The sequence below is a fragment of the Sycon ciliatum genome, chromosome 7, assembly GCF_964019385.1.
Source record: "Sycon ciliatum chromosome 7, ocSycCili1.1, whole genome shotgun sequence".
Classification (NCBI taxonomy): Eukaryota; Metazoa; Porifera; class Calcarea; order Leucosolenida; family Sycettidae; genus Sycon; species Sycon ciliatum.
In genome coordinates, this window is record NC_088649.1 from 23898795 (window position 1) to 23916838 (window position 18044).

The following is an 18044-nucleotide window of genomic DNA, read 5'->3' on the forward strand; positions in this document are numbered from 1 at the left end:
ATGCAACAATTGGCATGGATATTCCCCTGACGAAACTGTACGACATTGCATCACCGCCATACAAAGCAATTGCTGACTTGCTGCCAGAACGCTTCAAATACAGAGTTCGTTGCAGAAGGTGCCAACTTGCAGCACGCACGGCGGTACAACAACGTGATTAGAAAAGCCATTCTTCCTGTTGAGCTGCAAGACGTGTGTTGTGTATCGTGTCGGAGAAAGGTCTTCTGGGGTGTCGTCGAGATCTCGTTGCGACCGTGACTCCTGCTTGTCTCCCTGGCTAGGTGCTGCTTGCTTTGCTTTTTTGCGTAGTGTTTTTGATTATTGTTTACTATTGCGTATTGTTAGTGTTCGTTGTGATTTGGTACAGTACTTGTTACGAGATACGACACATTGTGTAGTGTGTGTTTGCAGCACGAAGAAGACTGCACACCAGAACGGTTAGCTCAGGAGCTTGGGCTTACCTTGTGCAATCACAGTTCATCAGCTTGGACATTGCGCTTGGTCCCATGCGAATAACCGACTAGAATAGTAATTATTTCTTCGTTGCATTTTTGAATTGTGTTCTTGTTAGCTCGTTGATTTATTTAGTTGATGTGTTGATTTGTGTTTGATTACTTATTTATTTGATGCGCGATTTATGTGCGCTGATTGCGTGATGGCATGCAATTATGATCATGCTTGCGCCAGCTAGCTAGATGCCTGCGCCGCGCACTGATGTTGAATGAGTTAGCATGCGCCCCGCGCTGTTCATGCATATATGGTACATGGTGTGTAATGTTTGCCGCACACGCGTATAGGGGCCGCGCCTCGTACTGCTCATGTGCCTCGCGCCGTACTGTACTATTGCTGTCGCTTTGCCAAATTTAGCTTCCGCTTTCCGAGCGCTGTACGCTCTTCTGTACGCTCATGCCAAAGTTGGACGCACGTTGTGGCTGGCCAGCGCTTTACCCCTCATGCGTTGTTCTTTTCCTTGATGCTGTGGTTTGTTTTTCTTTAGTGTTCTAGAGTTCTCTTTCCGATGTAGTTCGTATTTTTCCAGTCTCTTCTTCTCAATGTATTCTACTGTTCATTCATTATAGTCCGTAAAGAATTACGTGACCTTTTGTCTTGTGGCGTCTGTGCGATCCTGAAACTTTTGAGGTGTTAGTAGTGAACACAACATTTTGGCGACCACGCCAGGATCGAGACGCGTGAACATGGATGAGGTAGAAGCGAAGCTGATCGCAAATGGTCAAGCTTATGGCTACACTGGAGAGGCATTGCGTACTTACGTAGAGGAGCGTATCGAGAAGCACGAGGAGAAAGTGCGTGCAGACAGAGAGCGCGACGAACGAGCAGGAAGTAGATTGGAAAGGAAAGATGACGAGCAGCTGCTTGCGAGGATTGCAGATTTGGAGTTGCAAGTCCAGCACACACGAGAGACTCAGAGTGATGAGAGCACTTTGTTGAATACGACGAATGGCAGTTTAGCGAGCAAGAGGGCTGCCATCAAGATGCCGAAGTTCGACGGTAAGCAGACTGTTGAGACCTATCTCGAACTGTTCGAGGATGTGGCAAAGCAAAATGAGTTCAGCGACGACGAGTACCTGATCCGCTTGCGCGTGGCTGTTGCTGGCAGCAAGTTGGAAGGTGCATGCTATGGCTGCAACACCTTTGCCGAAGCGAAGCGCGAGCTGCTGATGGCGCATGGGAAGACCGCCGACAAAGCGTGGCAAGCCCTGATGGCCATACAGCAGAAAAGTGATGAGAGTTTCTACCAGTTTGTGGTACGAGTGACGCGCGAGACGGAGAAGTGGGCAAAACTCGCCAGGCCTAGCCGTACCTCTAGCCGCGGACAAATCGGTGAGCTGGACGACACTGAATTGTTCGGATGTGTCGTACGTCAAGTCCTGCTAGAAGCTGTGTCGGCAGAAACTAAGGCCTTCTTGATCGAGAAGAGATGTTACACGAAGGACTTGAAGGCGTTTGCGGAGGATGGTATGGCTTACCAAACAGCCCACGGACGTAGCAAGCTGAAGCCTGCCAAGTCTAGCACCAGCGACAAACGTATACCGTTTGCGTCGGCAGAGTGTTTGACGGTCAGCGTTGATGAGGCTAACAAGAAATTGTCAGCTATGGCGTCTGAGCACCGAAACGCGTACGTCAAGGCAGAGGGACTGTGTTTCAACTGCCTGAGACCAGGACATCGAGTGATGAATTGTCAGAACAAGGGTCGTTGCAAGCACTGCAACAAGCGACACCACAGTCTACTGCACAGAGAGGACAAACAGGTAACATCCGAACCGATAGCCGAATCGAAAGTCGGTACGTATGAATGTAGTGCAAACAGCGTGCACTTGATGACCGGCGTGGCTGAGGTACAAGGACCTAGCCGAAAGGCCAGTGTACGCATATTCATCGACCCAGGTGCGCAGGCATCGTTCATCACCGCGCCACTGGTGAACTCGCTGCAACCGGCACACCTTGGATCGCAAACTGTTAGGCTGAAGGCGTTTGACGTGGAGCCGAAGTTTGAAAAGATGGACAGGTACCGTGTCACCATCAAGGGTGCAACGAAGTCCATTTCCGTCAATGCCTGGCAAAAGAAGTCGCTAGGTCTCCGGTTCGATCCGTTAGCAGACAGCACAATTGCACGTTGGCAGTCACAGGGATTGCAGCTGTCTGATGACTCGACAAAGGCCGGATCAAGCGAAGTGCACATGCTGATTGGAGCTGACTACTGCAATGAGTTCCTTCTCCGCAAGGAGCAAATCAATGGAGAGACGGCCTGGCACACTGAAATAGGCTGGGTGCTGTCAGGACCGGCTAATAGTGAAACCAAGTCAGCGACCGTCAGTGTGAGTTGTATTGAACTTGACCGACTGTGGAAGATGGAAGAGGTGCCGGAAATAGCTGAGACGTTACCGGACTTCCCGATAGAGCGGCAAGGCCCTCATTACCAAGTGGGATTGCTATGGCGATCTGAGAAGCGTCCGCCAGCCAACCTAAACCAAGCGATGGCAGCGGCACACTCACTGCTGAAGCAGCTACAGAGACGAGGTCAACGTCCAGCGTATGATGACGTCCTCATCACTGAGTACTTGAAGCTGGATGCCATTGAAAAGGAACCGCATCCGGAGGAAGCCGGCTATTACATGCCGCATCATGCCGTATTCCGTAGCGACGCCTCAACGACGAAGACACGGGTCGTCTTCAATGCATCCGCCGCCTGCACCGGAGCACCATCCCTAAACGACATGGTCGATCCCGGGCCATCACTCTTACCGGATCTCACTGGTATCCTCCTCAGGTTCCGTGAGTATGAATGTGCTGTACAAGCCGATATTCGCAAGGCTTTTTTTATGATCGGAATGCGTGAAGAAGATAGGCCATATCTGCGTTTTGTTTGGCCTGAGATAGGTAGCGAAGAAATGTGTATCTGGCGTTTAAAGAAGCTGCCTTTTGGAGTGAATTGTTCTCCTTTCATACTTAGTGCTGTGCTGCGCTTTCATCTCGATAGTGCATTCGAGTCTGCTTCTGCTGCTGAGCGTGATATCATAGAGCTGCTGCTGCGTAGTTTTTATGTTGATGATTGCGTTTCTAGCTTGCCATGCTGTGCGGATGCTGAAAAGCTGCAGGAGTATAGCGTTAATGTTTTGCAGGGAGCAGGCATGGAGTTGCGGAAGTGGCGAGGGAACACGATGACCTCAGACCCCGAGGCTGGTTCCAAGGCACTGGGTATTGTGTGGAACACCGAGTCAGATTGTATTTCGGTGGCTGCGCTCGGTGATGTTGAGTGTCCCAAGGAAGTGTCTGGTTGGTCTCGTCGTGCTTTGTTGCGTTGTGTTGCCGCTGTGTTCGATCCGCTAGGTTGGGCGTCACCCGCAGTTGTGCCAGGCAAGATGATGTTGCAAGAGAGTTGGAAGCTCGGCGGTGGTTGGGATGACCCATTCCCTATTGATTTGGCTGTCCGATGTGCTTCATGGTGGGGAGAGCTCGCAGCGCTTTCTTCCGTTAACCCTTTCCATGCCAGCATGTTTTCCTGTGTTGGCCACGCATTGTTCAGTCGCTGAGCTCAACTGTTCAAAGCTGCACGGGCACCTCAGAACGAAATTTATTGCTATTTCACTATACCTTGATGGATTTTCACGATCCATGGCTTGTTGGAAAGATCTGGACAACACGAAGCCATTTCAGGGACTCACAGCGCGACAGGCATACCAGGGCCACTTCCATCTCCTCTCAAAGTCCCCCCTACCATGCCTGAAAATAACAAAACGACTGCCTCTCATATTTTCTTTCGTCTTCTTGCTCATTGGGAACTGATTTTCACGATTCAAACTGCGTTGGAAAGCTGAGATTCAAGCGCGATTGTTGCAGCTGACTGCGCACGCGCTGTGTCTAGGGGAAATCCCCTAGCCCGCACGAAGTTGCGAACAAAAAATTGAATCGATCGCCAAAAAATGAAATTTGCGCATTCTGGCCGTTCAATTTATTGCCGCTCAGTCATACCTTGTCGTATCGCGAAGAACTTTATATCCCTGGAAAGCGGAGCTCAAGACCTTTCCAGCGGTGTCTCAACCTTAGCAGTCCGAGATATTTTGCCGGAGTTATGACAGTTTGTACACTCGTCTATAGCGCGCGATACACATGTACTGTACAGTGTACATTGTACAGTCCAGGCAGAACGCGTAAACGCGTCCATGGCCAATCGGCTCATACTAAAAAAACGCGTATACGCGTCCATGGCATGGAAAGGGTTAAAATCCCCAGATGGATCGGGTGTACTCCAGATGCTCCAGTCACTTTGCATGTATTCTCAGATGCATCCGAGAAGGGCTATGGCTGTTGTTTCTATGTTGTGTCCGGTTTGACGTCTGCTTTGTTGTGTGCGAAGGCGAAGGTTGCACCTGTTGTACGTCCCACTCTTGCGCGTCTGGAATTGTCGGCTGTGTGTCTTGGCGTGAAGATGTTGTCCTTTGTCGTCAATGAATTGAGAGTGCCAATTGAAAGGATTGTGGGGTGGACAGACAGCCTAACCACATGGCACTGGATCTCAAAGCCGTCGTATCACTGGAAGACGTATGTTGCTAATCGAGTTGCTGCAGTGCAAGAAGTTTCGCAGAAGCTGCAAGTAGAATGGCGTCACTGTCCAGGAGTTAGCAACCCTGCAGATCTTGTCTCGCGTGGTGTCCCAGTGTGTGACTTGCAGAAGGAGATGTGGCTGCATGGTCCGTCATGGTTGAGCGATGAGTCTCAGTGGCCACCAGTCATCTCGTTTCAGAGCACCAATGAGTCCGTCACCGAAGCACGCGTGTCGGCTGTGGAGGTTGACACTCCAGTTGTTTGGCCGTGGGAGAAGTTCTCCAAGTGGCAGCGAGCTCGCGGTTTGGTCGCAAGTATGCTGTCATGGCGACACAAGGGTGTTTCGCGTGCAGAATTGATTCCATCTGCTGAGTCTGTGATGTTTCGCGCCATCCAAGAGCAATGCTTCCCCAAGGAGTTGTCCCAGTTGCGGAGCAAGGAGCCACTGAAGAAGGGTTCGAAGCTGTTCAAGTTGTCTCCGTTTCTGGATGAAGCTGGTTTGCTCAGAGTTCGTGGTCGTCTGCAGGAGAGCGATCTGTCCTACGAGGTTCAGCATCCGATCATCCTGGGCAGATGTCATCTAAGTGAGTTGTTTCTGCGTGATGCTCACCTTCAGCGAATGCACCAGGGTGTAGAGAGCGTGCTTGCGTTTCTACAACAGCAGTTCTGGATTCTCGGAGCTCGTCGGTTTCTTCGTATCGTGTCGGAGAAGTGCATTGTTTGCCGCAGATTTCGCGCACAGACTGCTGCTGAGGAGATGCCGCCGTTGCCCTCAGACAGGGTGAAGCACCACCAGCCATTCGGTCTCACAGGTATTGATTATGCAGGTCCGTTGTACGTGCGCAGTTCATCAAATGTTCAGAAAGTGTGGGTCGCACTCTTCGTGTGCGGTACTACTCGCGCAGTGCACCTAGAGCTCGTGGATAGCCTGTCGACAGAGGTGTTCCTGCTAGCATTGCGTCGTTTCATCGCCCGTCGTGGGAAGCCGCTGCGTATACGTTCAGATAATGCTACGACGTTCAAGTCCGCCGCAGACAAGGTGGCAATCCCGTGGTTCTTCAATCCGCCATCTGCCCCGTGGCATGGAGGGTTCTATGAGCGTCTGGTGGCATGTGTGAAAGCTCCCTTGAAGAAGGTTCTCGGTCGAGCGTCATTGAGTCGAGACGAGCTGTTCACTGTCTTGACGGAGATCGAGAGAGTCGTCAACTCTCGACCCCTCACTCCGGTTTCTACGGATGTAGCTGACGAGTCGCCGCTGACTCCAGCCATGATGTTGGGAGACATCTTTGCAACCGGTATTGCCTCGTCTGACAGACCACTCGATCCACGGCAGTTGTCCGCTCGAGTCAAGTATGTCCACACCGTCTACGAGCACCTCAACCAGCGTTGGTCGTCTGAGTATCTCATTCGTCTCAGTGAGTATCATCGGTCGAAGTCAACTCCGATTGTCGTGAACGACGTTGTGTTTATTGCCGACGACAACCGGAAGCGGCAATCATGGCGCTTGGGTAGGGTCGCAGAGCTGTATCCTGGAAGAGATGGCAAGTGCAGGGTGGCCAAAGTCCAAGTTGGCCAATCGTCCATGCTACGGCCCATTCAACGCTTGGTTCCGTTGGAAGTAGCGAAGGAGCATGTTGAGCCGCCTGCTGTGGACGCTGAGCCGCAGCCGCAGACACCCGCGAGCGCTGATCCAGTCAACGTCGTCGATGATGTTGAAATACCTTCGACGACCGTTGAACCGCAAGTTACGCGTCGATCTCGTCGTACCGTTCGACCACCACCTCGTCTTGATTTGTGATCAGTGTGGTTGAAGCCCTTTGGTGGGGAGAATGTTGTGTATCGTGTCGGAGAAAGGTCTTCTGGGGTGTCGTCGAGATCTCGTTGCGACCGTGACTCCTGCTTGTCTCCCTGGCTAGGTGCTGCTTGCTTTGCTTTTTTGCGTAGTGTTTTTGATTATTGTTTACTATTGCGTATTGTTAGTGTTCGTTGTGATTTGGTACAGTACTTGTTACGAGATACGACACATTGTGTAGTGTGTGTTTGCAGCACGAAGAAGACTGCACACCAGAACGGTTAGCTCAGGAGCTTGGGCTTACCTTGTGCAATCACAGTTCATCAGCTTGGACATTGCGCTTGGTCCCATGCGAATAACCGACTAGAATAGTAATTATTTCTTCGTTGCATTTTTGAATTGTGTTCTTGTTAGCTCGTTGATTTATTTAGTTGATGTGTTGATTTGTGTTTGATTACTTATTTATTTGATGCGCGATTTATGTGCGCTGATTGCGTGATGGCATGCAATTATGATCATGCTTGCGCCAGCTAGCTAGATGCCTGCGCCGCGCACTGATGTTGAATGAGTTAGCATGCGCCCCGCGCTGTTCATGCATATATGGTACATGGTGTGTAATGTTTGCCGCACACGCGTATAGGGGCCGCGCCTCGTACTGCTCATGTGCCTCGCGCCGTACTGTACTATTGCTGTCGCTTTGCCAAATTTAGCTTCCGCTTTCCGAGCGCTGTACGCTCTTCTGTACGCTCATGCCAAAGTTGGACGCACGTTGTGGCTGGCCAGCGCTTTACCCCTCATGCGTTGTTCTTTTCCTTGATGCTGTGGTTTGTTTTTCTTTAGTGTTCTAGAGTTCTCTTTCCGATGTAGTTCGTATTTTTCCAGTCTCTTCTTCTCAATGTATTCTACTGTTCATTCATTATAGTCCGTAAAGAATTACGTGACCTTTTGTCTTGTGGCGTCTGTGCGATCCTGAAACTTTTGAGGTGTTAGTAGTGAACACAACAACGTGTGTATTCCTGTGCTCCACCTAGATCTAGGGATTTATCCCTGGATTTACGGTGCACTTTGTGCTGACGCACATCAAATCGATATTGCACTGAGCAAATGTATGTTTCTTGCTGCAGATGACGGTGACTCTGCAGCGTTTACAGCACTTATCAATGCCTACAAGAACGTACACGACACAGCAACACAACAACTACACCTACAGTCAGAAGCACAAAGCATTCTTAGTCAGCTGCAGTTTGTGACGCTACAAGAACGTACACGACACAGCAACACAACAACTACACCTACAGTCAGAAGCACAAAGCATTCTAAGGCAGCTGCAGTGTGTGACGCTGCACATTCAGCAGCAGGAAGTAGTGGCTGCTGGCTTGCAGACTGTGGCATCAAATCTGCACTTCCTATGGAAGGAGAAAGAAAAGGAACTCAATTTGATGGATGAGAGGTGATGTGGCTTGAAAAGAGCACGAGAAATTAACAGTAAAAGATTTTTAAAAAAAGCAGCTGGCCCGTGCGTAACTATTACTTCCTTGGAAGCAGTACTGCCACAGTACCAAATAAAGCGGCAAGCATATCACTCCGGAGCATTTGTCGGCAACCACATACACCGTGCGTTGAAACCGGATGTCATTGCTGCCCTCACTTCTGTTCCCCTTACAGTCGTGCAGAGTCGCACACCTGCGGACAGCGGCGAGGTTCAGCTGCTTATAGCTTGCCCAGGCAAAGTCCTTGAGAGATCGCTACTCGAGACTCTTCACAGAGTATGCAGCATGTCGCAAGCTGTTCAGCGGCAAGCTGGTTTTTACAACAGCAACAAGGCAGGTTCTGGTTGATGCCATCCACACCTTCATGGCCACCTGCAGAGCGGAGGTTCTGGCACGCAAGTTAGGCAATGTGACTCCTAAGCTTCACCTTCTCGAGTGCCATGTCCTTCCTTGTACAGGGTTGAAATTAATTCTTGCTGATCTGTTCGGCCACACACTCTGAGCTCCTCTGATGAGACCTAACACTGTACCAGGGTTGAAACTAATTCTTGCTGATCTGTTCGGCCACACACTGTGAACTCCGCTGATGAGACCTAACAAGGTCGAAACAGCTATAGCTGTCCGGAGATTGAGTAAACTTGATAAAAAGTTCTCCCCCGATCCGAGGCGCAGGTCGTCATTTTGCGAAAGAGTCCTGCGAAGCACATCTCCTTTATCTGCTACTGAGCGGTATCCGTTGCACTTCGCGGAGCACAGCTGCCTCCAACAACATTTTTTGACGAGCAAGAGACTGAAGAGACGAAATCCATAAAAGTAGGGATATCACCGTATTTTTTTCTTTCGTAGTAAACCAAGAAAACTGTTTGTTTTCGGGAAGAACTACAGTACAGGAGATAGCACAGAAAATTTGGTTGAAAAATCTTGAAGGATACCAGAGATATGAGGCGTCAAAGTCATACGCCAACCTTCATCATGATGTATGCGGAATGCCATACTGCTGTGGCACCAACAGGGTTTTCCGGAAAGCCTAGCAAATGCTTAGCAACATTACAATAATTGTCAGAATGCTATGAAATCTGGCTTGTAGGTGCAATATAGGTGTAATATAGGTGCAATACAGGTTGGTTAGTCCTAATATTGATCAAAATATAATATTTCGGCCAGCGATGACCAATGAGAACAAGCGCGGCGCCCGTAGCAACCACCATAGCAACAATGCTAAATCCATTGAACACGAGTTCCATTACTATGAAATTGAAGTGAGCACTGATGGCTATGGTTGTATTATACATGTACAAATAATAAATACAACAGTTTGATCTTCAGATGCCCAACTTTACTGCGGCTGTCACACAGTTGATCAATCATGTACATGTACATTTTACATGTAAAATGCACAATAGTGAAATATGCGTACAATCCAATCACTGACGCGATTCATGTCAGAGCACCACTCCATAGCAATTTTTTTCTGGTTTCAAGGCGACGAGTCGAATTCAAAAATTAATCATAGCTCACTTTTGTCGCAATAGCGAAAGTCTCCGTCAGGTGCAATCTTTCACTAAGGCCAACAAATCATCTGAAACACTCCTACACTCCTACGCTTGAACATATTGGGTCCAGAAATTCATTCATTTTGGGCGACCAGGAGGTGAAAGTCTTGAAAGCGCGATGAAGAGCGATCCCCCAGCTCGAGAAGAAAGCACTATTCTACATAATTTGAGGTCGCTGAACACGATGGTGGGTGTTTCCTGGCCGTGTACTCCCTCCAACCGGATGAAAAATCCAATTGAAAACTACACTCCTCACAACAAAAAGCTCAAACTACAGTTGCCCAAGCAAGTGCGGCACCAAAACGAGCAGGAAGACCTCAGCTATAAAACGCACCAACTTTCAATTTTGAAAAAGAAAGCAGGACAAAGCAGTTCGACGAAAACTGCAGCGAAGTCCATGGTGCCACCGCTACCATGCTAATGTACGTGACCCGCGTGAAGGCTGTTTTCAGCTGATTTGTCACGTGACTGAACTCCCTAATAAAAGTACTATTTTCAAGTATTCGAAGTGACAGAACCTTTTCTTTCTGCAGAAATGATCATGAAAATTTGAAAAATGCGATGAGCGTACCCACGCTTTCCGTGTGACCTCTGTTGCCAGGGGCGTAGCTACAGGTCGCCGCCATCTTGCCAAGTGACCTCCCCGTAACAGCCGTGGAGATATGGATCTCTTTCGCAAACGGCAAACGATGCACCACAGCCCCCCCCCCCCCACACACACACACGTACACACAAGAGTAAGTCAACTCAGTGTCCCACAACTGGGCCACAAGCAACCAATGCTGGTGTTCTCCGTGCACACTTAGAGGTATGACATCACGCACAGTTACAAGAATGACATGCACAGGAAAAGGGAATGACGCCATGCACATGTCGAGGTATGAAAAATGACATCATGCTCCGAAAAAAGGAATGAGATCATGCATATGTAGAGAAAGGAAATTGTGAACAGGTAGAGGAATGACATCATGAACCTGTAAAGGAATGACATCATGAACCTGTAAAGGAATGACATTATAAACGTGTTAAGGGCCATTCACACGACGTGCAAATATTTGCACGCGTGTGACCAAGATAACACTGGCAAACCGTGATCCAGTTCACACGGTGCTGGGCAAACTTTGCAACCGTCAATGTATCCATAGTGACCCCCTGAAAATGCCGGGAAATGTTAAATTTTGAATTTTCCTTTGTTCAAGCAATGCATTTGCAGTACCCACTTTCAACAGCCGACACTTTTCCTGGCGTGCAAAGATAACTGCTAGCAAAAGGACCTCAGCCAAGATATAAATCAGTTACACGCGTGAGTCCAAGCTTATCGTATCCGAGTAAATATCCTTGGAGACAGTACGATAAAAGTGAGTTTACACGTCCTGTGAATGGCCTATAAAGGAATGATATCATAAACCAGTAAAGGAATGATATCATAAACCTGAAAAGGAATGACATCATGAACCTGTAAAGGAATGACCTTATGAACCTGTAGAGCAATGACATCATGAACCTTATCTCCTCACTCCACAGCAATGATGTTCATATCCAATCACTTCCACCGTTTGGCGCATCCGATCACACTACTATCAGTGGCCACATCAATAATCAACTGCCCCCCATAATTAACAACTCCCCTCCACGATCCAGAAGCACCACATTCTGGTCATGGACAGACAGCACTATCCACCTTCTTCGAGAAGCCCTTTCACGCACAAATCTCAACCACCATCCAAACGAACACGACCCGTGCCCAGTTGACACCTTCTGGCGATCCTGGCGTGACAAAGTCCTGAGCATCGCCCAAGAACACTGCCAAGTTACTCGCACTCACCCCCCTTGGGACAGGAAGAACGTGCCAGCACGACCATGGATATCAAAGGGCCTCTTGAAAGAGATCAACGATAAGCACAGAAAACACAGAATATACCTTCACTCACGCTCGCCCGACGACTGGAACACGTTCACTGCCCAAAGAAACCGTGTCACCACCCTCCTGCGTCGTGCAAAATCGGATTTCGTAAACAACTCAACAGCCTCCTCTACTTCCCTACACCGCCTCATGAAGCACCTAACTACAGCTACAAAACAACGCATACCCGAACCCGTCAGCCAAGCAACTCCTGCAACGACACCAGCACAAAAAGCCGCTGCCCTCAACGAATTCTTCATTTCACAGAGCAAGCTGTCTGTGGCCAATGCGGATGAGCAAACTCCAGCCATCAACACCACCCCTGACATCCTCAGTCCCCTTCAAGAAATCTCGACTTCCCAAGCTGAGGTCGAAAAACTCCTCCGCGGAGTTGATACCAATAAAAGCCCCAGGTTCGACTCTATTCCAAACTGCCAACTCAAAGAAGCGGCTAAGGAACTTGCACCGTCGTTATCTTCCCTCTTTAATCTATCGTTCCAAACCGGAGAAATCCCACAGGAGTGGAAAGATGCCACCATTACTCCAGTACCCAAGCCCGGTGACCCAACCCAACCAACAAATTACAGACCCCATCTCTCTCTTGAGCACTACATCAAAAATCCAAGAAAAAATTGCACATCAACTCCTCTACAAGCACATCACACCCCACCTGCCCAACCAGCAGTCCGGATTCCGTGAGAAAGACGGCACTGAGCAGTAACTTGCCCGTCTCGTCCATACCCTCTCCACTGCGAGAGACGACGGGAAACACGTCAATGCCTGCTTTTTCGATCTAAGCAAGGCCTTCGATCGTGTGTGGCATGCAGGCCTTCTAGCAAAACTCTCCCACTATGGTGTCCAGGGCAACGCCCTGGAGTGGTTCCGACGGTACCTGTTGGGGCGTCGGCAAAGGGTCCAGGTGGATGGCGACCTATCGCCTTTCCTCGAGATCCCTGCCGGCGTCCCTCAGAGATCTGTTCTTGGGCCGCTTCTACTCCTCGTCTACACCATAGACCTTCCACACGCATGTGAGAATCCCGGCACAACCTGTAGCCAATTTGCAGATGATACCGCTCTGATTTCCATAGCGAGAACTCTTCAAGACTGCACCCGAAACCTACAACAGAGTGTCACAGCAGCTGGAGACTGGCTTCAAAGATGGCACCTGCTGGTTAACACAAAGAAAACAGTCATCCTCCCGTTCTACCACAATAACCGCCCCCCCTGAACAGCTACCCCAGATCACCCTCAGAAATAGTCCGCTTACCGTAGCACAAAAACACAAACACCTCGGAATAATCTTTCAGCATGACCTCCGTTGGACGGAGCATGTTGAATACATCGTCAAAAAATCACTCAAGTCTTTCAATAATTATTCTTTTTAGACTAAGGTCTACACTCACCAGTGATTCTTTATCTCACATCTATCAGACATACATACTACCTATATTCTCATATGCGAGCAATGCTCTCACACCGTTGTCCCACACTTCCCTTGACAGGCTAGAACGACTCCAGCGGAAAGGCGCCAGAATATGTCTCCACCTTCCCCTTTACACACACTTAGAACACTCCCACCTTTTGCATCGCATCAAATGGCCAACATTATTTTCACGCTTTAAAGTTAAACATATACTCTTCGCGCATTCTCTGCGCCATAATTATGCCCCACCACATATACTCTCGCTGCATACTGCTAGCAACGTGCAACCTTCGTATAATTTACGTCGCTCTCGTACTTGGCACTTGCCAACTCCGCGGACTGACCGCTGTCTCCATTCTCCCTTGTACAAGGCCCTTCATTACTTTAATTGCCTGCCCACCCAGCTTCGCGAAATCCTTTCTCGTACTCCCTTCAAATCCGAGATATCCCTGCTGTTGCACAACTCTGTATGCTCGTGTAGCGACCACCCCTGCCCGTACACTTAAGTACACAACTCTGTATGCTCGTGTAGCGACCACCCCTGCCCGTACACTTAAGTAGTCATTAACCCCTAGGCCCTGCCCACCCAATTCTTCCTCACTCTTTCTCCTTTCTTACACTATTATCTCTTATTGGCCACTGGCTATCGTGAGAATAAAGATTTGAAACCTGTAAAGGAATGGCATCATGAACATGTAGAGCAATGACATCATGAACCTGTAAAGGAATGACATGAATCTGCAGAGCAATGACATCATGAACCTGTAAAGGAATGACATCATGAACCTGTAGAGCAATGACATCATGAACCTGTAGAGCAATGACATCATGAACCTGTAAAGGAATGACATGGATCTGTAGAGCAATGACATCATGAACCTGTAAAGAAATGACATTATGAATCTGTAGAGCAATGACATGATGACCCTGTTGGGTACAAAGAGGAGTCATACTCTCAGACACAACGGACAACGGGAACAGGTAGGTGGAACAACATTTATTGTGGGAGACGAAGAGACGGAGACAAAGACGAATGAAACGACCGTATTGTGGAAGAGAGCGAGAAAGAGGGCGATTGAGGGTGGCAAGATAAAGGGCCTGGGTAGCTATGGCAAATATGGGCACGCAAGTAATGGAACAGAAGGTGACAAAAGGAGACAAAAGGTGAGCACGAGGGTGCATGCAGGCTAGCTTGGAAAAGGTTGTAGAACGTACTGGAGGAGGTACCTAACATACCCCCCCCCCCCCCCCTGCGCAAAAAAAGATCTGCGACCTCGCGGGAAATAATAGGACGATGGGAAAAAGTGAAAAAATGACTGAGGAAGAAGAGAAAACTCACGCACGCACGCACACATGCACACCCGCACACACACACAAACAAACACACACACACACACACACACACACACACACTTACTTTGACCTTGACCTTGATCTTGCCCATTGCATACGCAATGATAGCGAATGCCGGAAAGTTCAAGTTCAAGGGAGAACACGAGCGCAGAACTTGGCATGTAGTTTCAGGTCTCCTGGTCCACGAAACGGGTGTCCACAGACACAGAGAAGAGGATCAGGAGCGGGCCGTGGCGGTGGAGTGCTACTCGCAACTCGTCTCCAGCCGGGATGATCTTGGCAACTCTCAAGTCTCAAGCCAGGTGGTCACGCCGAGGTCCACCAGGTCAGTCGACACCACATCTCGCCACCTCTTCTTCGGGCCGTGACGAGAACGGGGGGCAGGCAGCTCGCCAAACAGCAATTTCTTTGGTGCGCACGCGTGCGCACACACACACACATACAACGCACGGATCTCTCAAACGTGTTATACTAATTATGCACACAGCTATCACGTTCCTATACTCTAAAGTATTTACACGTCACCCAAGCTAGCGTGGACATTGCCAACTCCTGGCCAAACACCCCTTCACAAAAATTGGCACAAAAAGAACTAAGAGTTGCAAAGAACATTGCATTCTGAATCACGTGGCTATACAACATAGTTACACTTCTGCCAACAATGCAACATGAATAATGGAGCGAGGCTCACTATCGGACCCCAAAGGGGCCGGTCACACTGAGGGAACAATCCTCAGATTACAAGTCGGGAATAATTTTTTCTACTTTTCATCACGGCCACACAGGATACGCACGATGAAAAAACCTCACCCACACGAGCTATATTTTTGGGCACCATTTGCTTGTGGCAGTCTGTCAGTCCCGCTGCCGGGCCAGAGCTGCATCCACAGAGCCTCTAGAGTACTGTACAACTACAAATTGTCGTTCACGAAATCTTTCGTTCGATCACGCCACCAGCAGGCTTGGTACGTACTAAATTTCGTTTTTGGTCGAGGTCTGCCACCCGGAACGGTCACAAAAAAAACTTTAGTTTGGTACAAGCTTTAGTTATTTTGTGCCCCCTAACGAATATATATAGCGAAAGTTAATTCCAAATGAAAAATTGTACTTATAGTATCGCTCCACTTCACAGCGCAATGAAAAAACAAGGAAACTCAAAGAAAGCTGGTGGAAGACGCAGATGATTATAATCTTCTGCGGAAAAGCGGGGCCTCGAACTGATTTTCATCGCGTGGATTTTAATCTCAAATCTCCCGCTACAGCGGCAAATATCCATGGTGACTAGGGATTTTTTCAAAATTTCCCTCAGTGTGACTGGCCCCGTAGTATTAATTAATTCTCCGAACATTTTCTTTCTTTCTACTCCATCCCATTCTAGGTACTTGGACTACGACTCTCTGATAACATTTCATCCATTGCAGTTCTCCAACATGACGGGATTATCAAAGCTGTACGTACCTCCGGCTGAGTAAAGTGCTCCCCATTTCCAGTAGACAGCCAGTAATACAATACATTTTCCCTGTGTCCTTCTCTCACTGTCCCACTGCCTCGCTACCTTCTTCATTCTACAGAATTACCTGTGTGTCTGTGTCTCGAGTACTTTCTCCAGGAATGTATGTATGTATGTGTGTATAATTTAAACTCGGATACTGAGCCAATAATAAAATGTAAAAAGGGAAGAAAAATATGAGAACCGTTTATCATCTTGTTACAGACGTGGATAGTTGCTGCATATCTCGTTCTCATGTGTTTCTAATAATAATAATAATAATAATAGCACATTTCGCGTAGTAGAGCACTAAATAAAGAAATTCAGTGTTTTTTCCGCTTCTGTCTTGTGAGCATCATCAGCTAGGTGTAGTAGCTGCTGATACCGATTTCTCGCCGGGTGTCGAGCTGCACAGTTTCCTCCAGTCTGTCTTGTCTGCTGCTTGCTGTCGGCACCTGGAAAGGTCTTCCATGGTCTTCATTGGCACACCCAGCTTATTCAGCTGAGCAACCAGACTTGTGGCCAGTGTCAACCTTGGCCGTCCACGAGGTGCTTTGTTGCCCTTGTCAAAATAGCCGCTCATGGCTACTTGCGGTGGCGTGTCCGTGTCCATCCGTAGCACATGACCGGTCATTCGTAGTCGCCTACATGCAACTGTGTCTGATATAGGGTTGCTCTTGGTTCTGCGGTATAGGTCGTCGTTTGAAATTGTGTCTGGGTATCGTATTCCAAGGAGTGATCGCATTTGACGCCGGTGGAATGCGTCTGCCTTGGCCATTGCTGTTGACGATAATCCCCAGGTCTCGCAATTGTACAGGAATGTCGGCAGTACGATAGCGTTGTACAGGCGTAAGCGTGTCTTCTCCGCTACTTTATCTCTACGCAGCCATAGGGCGTACAGCTGGCCAAACACGCGAGAGGCAAGTTCCATCCTGCGCCGAACATCCTCTTCCTCCCCCATCAAGGAGCCAAGCTGCCTAGATGTCCGCCAGCTCTCGGAATCAGGTGACACACGGATCCACTCTGTTTTATCTGGATTTACTTTTAATGACCAATCGTGCAGTGTGTCTGCTATTACAGGCAGAGCATTCTCAAGCCACAGCCTGCAGGTTGAATAATAGGAGATGTCATCTGCATAACCCGTCTCTGGTGGTAGACTTGCGTCGCCAGCAGGGCGGGGCGCGAGACGAGTTCTGCATTCCTGTAGTGCAGCCTCCAGATAGCAGATGAAGAGAACTGGGCTGAGACTGTCGCCTTGTGGTGTTCCAATAGTGCTCTCAAACGGTTCAGCTGTGGCACTTGCAACCTTAACAGTGATAGTTGTGTTGTGGAGTAGGTGGTGGATGAGACATGTGCAATCTGGATTGGTGATTGCAGACATCACCTCCAGCAGCTTCAGGCGGTTAATCGTATCGAAGGCCTTGGACATGTCCAGGCCTAGAATGTGAAATTGCTGTCGGTAACGAATGGCTCTTGCAGCGATCCACCGCTGGGTCCATACCACGTCCGCTGTACTACGGCCCGGGCGGAAGCCGGACTGTGTAGTACCAAGATGACGAGAGAGTGCCCCGGATTCCGTGATGCGCCGAAGCACAATGATCGATATCACTTTGCGGATAGAGTTGTGTTGTGTGTTTCTTCTCTTTTTTTTTACGTATGAGTGTATGTATATTTTTTTATTTGAATTCGTAAGCAAACACGGGCTACGAGCCCAATTACTACATGGAAGCAAACGTGTGCACCTCTCCTCTTGAAACGGTGGACCTTTCGGAGTCTATTTTCTTCCTGTTTTCTTTCACATTGTTTCTTTTGCTCTGTTCCACTGTGTGTTTTATTTTCCAGTGGATTGAAGCACACCTTTATCCCGTTACGTCCTGGAGTGTTCGACAACTTGGCAACACACTTCTCGCTGTGAGTGTGGTGTGTTTAACACTTTGAAAGCCGCCCATACTTGAATGCGTCCTAAACGACGCATTC

General features: G+C 48.7%; 1 protein-coding gene across 1 annotated transcript in view; it reads left to right on the forward strand.

Moving 5' to 3' along the window:
• LOC135821733 (uncharacterized) overlaps positions 1–18044 on the forward strand; it is a 96640-nt gene that overhangs the window by 56485 nt on the left and 22111 nt on the right. The window contains exons 12-13 of the mRNA XM_065334732.1: positions 15957–16028; positions 17910–17978. Coding sequence (XP_065190804.1) covers positions 15957–16028; positions 17910–17978 — 141 coding nt within the window. The remainder of the gene's footprint in view (positions 1–15956; positions 16029–17909; positions 17979–18044) is intronic.